The sequence below is a fragment of the Apis dorsata genome, unplaced genomic scaffold (assembly GCF_000469605.1).
Source record: "Apis dorsata unplaced genomic scaffold, Apis dorsata 1.3 scaffold_169, whole genome shotgun sequence".
Classification (NCBI taxonomy): Eukaryota; Metazoa; Arthropoda; class Insecta; order Hymenoptera; family Apidae; genus Apis; species Apis dorsata.
The window spans coordinates 118434-126416 of record NW_006263457.1 but is presented as its reverse complement, the minus strand read 5'-3'; the positions used below and the strand labels follow the sequence as shown (position 1 = coordinate 126416).

Here is a 7983-nt window from a genome sequence, read left to right as displayed (position 1 = left end):
TTTTTTTTTTTTTTTTTTTTTTACGAAATGTAAATGTCATATGGATTACATTTTTTCGTCCCGCATAAAAATACCGCGAGAGACGATTAATATTGAATTGTAGTAATACACGCTCGGTAAAAATGCTCGGTATCAAGATTTAGAAATTTCTTTCTTTCTTCGATTTCACGATTGAAACAATTCTCTTTCGAGGAGGATTCCCCTTTTCGATTCGTTTCAAGCTCGCACTTCTCTTACACTTATCTACTTATACATATACATATATATTCCTTCCATCTTCCTAACTCGTATTAACGTGTCACATCCTCTTCCAGAATCAGTTCCAAATCAAGGATCTCCTCGTCAGGTAGGGTTAGGCCTTCGCCACCCGCGAAGATCATCGTATGATAGATTCATCCTCGAGCTCGTGCATGCGAGAAGGAAAACTCGGATCGAGGAGTTTCGACCGTTCAGTGGTCGAAGGCGTCGCCGGGGCCCGGCCGATCCAACTCCTGCGAGGAGTCGGCCGGCCGATCGGGCACCAGCAACCATCCTCACGTCCTCACGAACTTGTACACCACGCCGAACACGAGCACGCTGACCAATACCAATACCAGCGCGGTCACCACCTTGGCGAACGCGTTCAATCCGCTCTCCGTGTGCTGCTGGGGCCTCCTCGTGGGCACGCTCTGCTTCGAGGCCAGGCCCCGGGCAAGCGCGGGAAATGCCAAGCTCTGGGTGAAGGTCAGCTTGTGGAGGGACTCCGAGAGGGAGTAGGGACCCACGGAGCCGCGGGCTGCCGCCCTCAGGAGGGCGTATTCCAGGTCCAGGGCGTCGAACATGCTGTACCTGTCGGCCCAAGATACCCTTTTTTTCAATCCGAAAGTCGAACGAAGTCTTTTGAACAAAGATTTGTTAAGAGTTCGTGTTGAGATGTATTTTCAGATTCGAGTTTATGATATGGATAGTAATGGACGCGATTCTATCTATGATTCTGCTTTGCGTGAATACGAGAAGAGGTATCTTCAGTGCGGAGCGTGTGTAATATATAGTGTATATGTATATATAAGGACAGCTCGTTAGCTATTTGTAATTAAACTGTAGAGAACTGTAGAGGTAACTGTAGAGAAATCGCTGGATGATCAAACGAAAACTTATATTATATATTATAATTTGTATCGTTTCAACTCGAGTACCCGACTCGAGAAGGACAAGTTAATTCGCTAAAATCGATGTTAACCAGCATTTCGTGGAATGCGAATCGAATCTATTAAAATAAGATCCTTCCCTTTTTCGATCGAATTCGAATTATTTTCCGCTCGTGGCGCCATCCGAAACAGCGTTCTTTCGTTTTCAAGAAGAGCCGCGAGGGGCGCTCTAAGAGTTTCCATTCCCATGTGACAATTTCGAGCGATATGGCGTCACTTTAGGAAATCAACCGTTGAAGATCGAGAAAGAACGTTATATATGTTACGTGAAAAGCCGGAAATTTTAATTTGAAAGTTCGACGACGGTGAGTTGGAGGAATCGTTCTATGAGAAGAATCGGCAGAAAGACCATTATCTATCCGATTTTTGTTGAAACAATTGTGTAATCTTGTATCTGCTTTACGTATTAAAATCTTGAAAATCTTGGAACGGGGAACGAGACGAATTCTCGAATTGATCCGGAATACGAAGGTTTCGCTTCGTTTGAAAGGTAGATTTCCGTGAAAGGAAACCGTTTGCCCCGGATCACCGGTATACCAGGGACGCGATTAATATCTCGAGATGCATAAATGAAAAAGGAGAGAGCGGTAAACCGGCACGTGTATGTGTGTGTGTGGTGTGTGTGTATGTGCAGTGGCCGTATATATTTGCATGGTGCCAGGGTCGCGCCTTGACACGAGTCAAGATCGACGTCAGACCGTATCAGCCCGAGGGATTATTTCCAGAGCCCGTGGTAATTTCACGGATCGGGAACAGACACGTTTCAGGCCCCCTTCCCCTCTCCAATTCTCCTTTCATACAGGGATCTGGAAATTTCGTGCGAAACGATCGTCGATATCCTCGTCTTATCCTGAGGAACGAGAACGTGAAAACGAATATACAAGTGAGTATGTGTAACGTGAAGCTGTGTGAAGAGGCGAATAAAAATTTTCCGTGACGGACGTGGAAGAAAAGTTTCATCGAAAACGTGCAAGATATCGAAAAAGCCAATCTTGACCAATCGCCTACGTACAAGGCAAATTTCTTTTATTTCTTTCTTTTTTTTTTTCTTTTAATTTCCTTAGCATTTAAATTGCTCAAAGTAACAATCCTTTGCATCATTTCGTACGTAAATAGATAGATTCGGTTTGAATTACTTGAAACGTATGTTGAAGGCCGAACGTGGTGGGTGTGTATTTGGAAATTCGTGGGATTACGTATATTAAGGTCAGCTGTATGTACATTTCGGACACTCGTTATCTATTCCCTTGTATCTCGTTATTATCACGATGATAAAATTCAGAATGGCATTTAGCGTTTTCGAAACGTGAATGGTAACAAAAGCAACGTTAATTAACCTAAAAAAAAAAAAGGATATTATCACGAACGTGTTTAATCTTCTCATTCGTGCCGTACCAATCCCATTTTTTATATATATAAAGAAAATATATCTTTCTCCACGACAACAACACTTTTCGAGGAAGCACTTCGCTTTTCCTTGAAAAAAAAAAAGAAGAAACTATATCATATTTCTAAATTTAATATTTCGAGAACGAAATATCACCTGCTGCTACGTCTCCTGTCCTGCGAGTGCATCTGGGCGTTCGCGGAGCTGGGCATGGAGCGGAGGCTGCTGGTTGTCGAACTCGAAGGGCTGGGCGGGAGTGGGGGCTCCTCGTCGATGGACGTCCTGTCCGGTGTCGGTGGACTCTTAATCCCGGAATTGTGGTGATTGTGATGCAAATGGTGCAACTGCAGCCGAGCGTGGTCCGGATGGAGTAGGCTGGCGCGTCGCGATTGTTGAGGCGTGGCTGCTGGACTAGTGCTTGCCACGCCGCACGGCGAAGGCGATGCCTTTTTTTTTTCGAGAAGAAAAACGTACGTGCAAAATAATCATACGAGCCATTAATTTGAAATAAATGGAATCAGAATTTTTAGAATTAGAGATGGAATTTTTTTTTCTTTGTATCGAAGTTTTAGGATTCGACGAGGAATTCCAAGAATTTGAACACATTGTACAGAATACGCGAATGTCTATGGCTTCGCGGGATTGTTGTTTGTCGGATTCTAGTCGATATTTTCAGTTGATATTGGATCATTGGAATCGATGAACCGTGAATTATTGAACTTTAGAGGTTCGCCTCGAAACCGTTATCGGGTTTCTCAACTTGATGGTTTATTAAATTTTAACTGTCTCCATCAAATTTTGAAATTCAATAGCCAACTTTACTTATCCCTATCATCTAATGGTGTCGTCGAAATTTCGAAATTTCACCATCGATCCCGAAACTTTTTGAATTAAAATTACCAAAATTTTTCAACGTCGTCGAGGCAAAATAAAATTTGTAAAATTAAAAGATACTCTCGATTCAATTTTATCGTTATAATTTAAATGCATAGATACATTTACAAATGTTTCTTCGTTACCTGTATGGACTCGATGCCGCTGTCGTTGACGTTCTCCTGGACATCCGGAAACACGAATGCCTGCGCCTGTCCATCGGCCTCGCCCCTTGGCGAATCGCTCGGCCATACTTGGAGCAGGGGAAGCCCGCCACGAGGCTCCGCGCGAACTTCCGTCACGACCTCGTTGCTCTGCTCGCCCGCGCTCAGGCACAATCGGCCCAGCTCTCTCAGTGGCTTCTGAAGGTACGGTTTAATATTACACATGTACATAATATCTACGACACTTCCTTCCTTCCTTCCTTTTTATAATAACCGATAATTATTAATAGAACGCGATCGATACGATTATGCAATTTTTACAACTCTTGTTATTGTTGTTGTTGTTGTTGTTGTTGTTGTCATCGTGTGACAAAGATTATCAACGAAGGTTAATATTTAACGGCACGAAGTTGACACGAGTGTTCGATTATCGAACATAGAAGATTGATATAGCGTAAAATAGGATGTAGGATAAATAAAATAATAAATTATTATGAATAAATTACGTTTCTTTTTTTTTTTACTCTTTATGAAATATTAATACCGTATTATATTTCCATCGATCAATCCTTCAATTTCGTTGCTAATCCTAGCTTTTATATATATATATTTAATTATTTTGTTTCACGATCATGATGATTAAACGAGCAAACAAACGAATAATCGAACGCGTTAAAGCAACGTAACTCGTGGTTGGTCGATATACATAGGTGTATTAATTGGATCAAAGGAGAATCACAATTTTATTACGTATTATATTACGTTTGCAATTAATTTTTTTGTTCTTCTTATTATCGGAGAATATTATATTAACCGCATCGAAGGCATATATACGAGACAGAGCACGCGAGCGTCTCCTCTGTTTCTGACATAACCGAGTCCAACCGCTGATAACGAGCATTATGTCAGATGCACGTGTGTATAAACGCATTATGCAAACGTTGCGTCCGCGTCACGCGGTCCCGCTTGTCACCAGACTCGAAAACTCGTTACCGGAAATTTCATCGGATGAGAACGACGTTTCCCTCCGTCGCGATTTTCCTGCCATTCGATAAAAACGAATAAAATTAAAATGATTCCAGAGGAGAGAAGTTATATTAACCAGTAACAAACAAATGTCAAAGTTTATTATTCGTATGCAATAATAACGAGCGAGATTTTCATCAGTGGAAAATCCTTGTCGCGAATCGGCTTATCGGCTCTGCGGCCGGTTAAGCGCCTGTTTCCGGTTGTATTCTCGTTGCCCACCGCTCGAGTGACGAGTTTTAATCCAATCCTCGTGAAAATTCGATTGGCGAGCTTCGGACAAGCTAATTTATTCATCGTTTCGACGAATGTTTATCGATGAAACTTGTTTACCTCCCTCGTGTCGAGATTCGCGTATATTCACGTATACACGCGTTGATCCTCATCAACGAAATTATTCCAATTATTTTCCCTTTCTTCGATGCTCGAGGATTGATTGGGATTAAAATTAAAATTTGAAATCGAATCATTTCCATTTGTATTTTTTAGTAATATTATAAATGTAATATATAAATTTAATAATATTAATATAAAGTAATATTAAATCAACTCGGGAGGGTTGAAATTTGAGCATTAAAAATTAAAATAATTTCCATTTTTTAAATAATATTAAATCAACTTGAGAGGGTTGAAATTTGGATGGTAAAGGTAAAGTAATAAGGTAAAGTATCGTAGATTTCCTTTTTCGATACTCGAGAATTGATTAATTAATTGGAAATTAAAAATTGAAAATTAAAATAATTTCCATTTTTTAAATAATATTAAATCAATTCGAAAGGGTAAAAATTAAAATAATTTCCATTTTTTAAATAATATTAAATCAACTTGAGAGGATTAAAAATTAAAATAATATTTTTTTAAATAATATTAAATCAACTCAAAAGGGTTGAAATTTGGACTAAGGTAAGATAAGGTATCATAGATTTCTTTTTCGATGCTCAAGAATTGATTCAAATTAAAAATTAAAATAATTTCCATTTTTTAAATATTATTAAATCAACTTGAGAGGGTTGAAATTTGGATGATAAAGGTAAAGTAATAAGGTAAAGTATCGTAGATTTCCTTTTTCGATGCTCGATAATTAATTGGAAATTAAAAATTGAAAATTAAAATAATTTCCAATTTTTTAAATAATATTAAATCAATTCGAGAGGGTAAAAATTAAAATAATTTTCATTTTTTAAATAATATTAAATCAACTCAAAAGGGTTGAAATTTGGACTAAGATAAATTTGGAATAAGGTAAGATAAGGTATCATAGATTTCTTTTTCAATGCTCAAGAATTGATTCAAATTAAAAATTAAAATAATTTCCATTTTTTAAATAATATTATAAATCAACTCGAGAGGGTTGAAAATTTAGGCAAATAAGGTAAGATAAAGTATCGTAGATATGGAAACGGAGAAAACGGAGTAGGTTTCCATCGATATTTGGTCTCCATTTCGTCTGTCGTTGGGAATGATCGTTACGTTTGATACGTTTATCGGCTATTCGCAAGGGAGAGGCTCGTGTAAAAAAGTGTTATCGTATATTTTGTCAATTGTAATCGCGTGTAACTTTTCGGCGATCTAACTGATTGCACAGTTCGAAAGTTTCAAAATCTCACTGAAACGTGCCGTGCAATCGTGGAATATATAAATAAAAATGAAATTACAAATTACATTATTATACCCAAGGAAAAATGAAAGAACGAACGAATGATTTCGATCTACGTCATAGCTATGACAAATAAATAATAAAAGATGTGCAAAATTTGTACAACTCTTTTAACTCGTTCGTGTTAATAAATTATCAATATAATTATCGAGGATATTTGAATTAAAAAATTTCGAAACTCGAAGAATGAATCGCTTTCTTTCTCTTCGAGGAAATTTAAAGCCAAGATCGGAATAATATTAAACAACCTTCGACGTTTCTAAGAATAACTTCAAAAGTGAATAGAAGAGGGGTATTATTTATCATAGAAAGTAGAGGAGGGGCGTGTTTCCGACAGATCATTATCGATCTCAAATTCCAGATTAGTTTCTTGCAAACTTGATTTCCCTGATGAATCGCAAATGTTTGATCGGCCGACTATATATAATCCTGGGTGAAACTTTATTAGCTCCAGAGAACAAATTAAACACTCGCTTAATCGTAGGTCAAACAATAGAGAGATCGAAGATTTCATTCTCGTGTTCACAAATAAAGAGCCTCTTTAAAAACTTTCATTTTTCATTAATCTTTTTTAAAATTCCTCGCTTCCAAAATTTTCACTCTCGATATCTTCGTTAAAACTATAAGTGAGATAGATATGTTTGTAAGATCGAAACAAAGAATATTGATACAAGGGATTATATACACATATCGATGATATTTTTCGAGGTATAGAACGTCTTCGACCACCACTCGATCGGATTTTCATTAAGGCGTATTTGCCACCAGAGAACCAAGCTCTCTCTGTAACACATTGTCGTTTCTTTGTGACACGATGACGCAGACGTTCGGCTCACGCGAGAATTGTCGGGAACAGTTTAATATTTATCACGGTGGAATAATAAAAGTGCAAAGTTCAAAGAAGCGACTCGTGCGCTTTGCCACGGTCTCGATCCCCCCGTTTTCTTCCAAATGGCGAGGGACCATCGAGGATACGCCTCGATTTCGAAGCATTTCCTTTGATGTATCCCGTTTCCCCCCCTTTTTTTCTCCGGTTAATTCTTATTGCCTCCAGTGCATCCTTTTCAATATCCTGTCTGTCGTCCATTCTTGTTAATGTTTCCTTTCGAAGAAATCATCGTGAAGAGAAAAATTATTTTTTATCCGTCGCGTGGAAAATTTTTAAAATTTTTAAAATTCGACGCACCCACGTATCATCGTTGAAAGTTCTTTTTTTTTTTAATTTTCAAACGGATAGAAGAGAGAGAGGGGAAAAAAGGGTGAAAAAATTGTTCGAGGGATGTGGTGGCATTCTTCGAGTTCGCTGGACGATAAGCGATTCACAACTCGGCGCGATTCAAAGCGGCGACATTTTAATGAGATTATAATGTAAATTTATCGATGCATTTTTATCGTGTTCAGCGATTTGTTTCACGTAGAGAGTATAATTAGTCTGGCCTCGTGTAAAAAAAGCTTCTGGTCAAACGAAAGGCGATGCGAGAGTGGATCGATAGAGCGCGATCAGGAAGCTCCCTCGTAACGGATACTGGATACTTTTTCCCATTTTTTTTTGTGGATCGCGGCGAAAAAGACATAGAAATGAATAGAAAAGAGAGAAAAAGAAATTGGGAACAAGGGAGGGAGANCGAAAGAAAGTGGAGCGGAGTTATCTCTTCCGGAAGAGAAATTACGATGAAACGTTTCGAAACA

The 7983-nt window shown here is 38.4% G+C and overlaps 1 protein-coding gene across 1 annotated transcript in view; it reads right to left on the bottom strand.

Annotated features, from left to right (window-relative positions):
- Positions 1 to 427: 427 nt before the first annotated feature.
- LOC102677886 overlaps positions 428 to 7983 on the bottom strand; it is an 11488-nt gene continuing 3932 nt past the window's right edge. Inside the window, exons 2-4 of the mRNA XM_006614018.2 lie at positions 3594 to 3809; positions 2731 to 3020; positions 428 to 828 (exon numbers count right to left, since the gene is read on the bottom strand). Of these exons, the coding sequence (XP_006614081.1) occupies positions 534 to 828; positions 2731 to 3020; positions 3594 to 3809 (801 nt within the window). The 3' untranslated portion in view covers positions 428 to 533. The remainder of the gene's footprint in view (positions 829 to 2730; positions 3021 to 3593; positions 3810 to 7983) is intronic.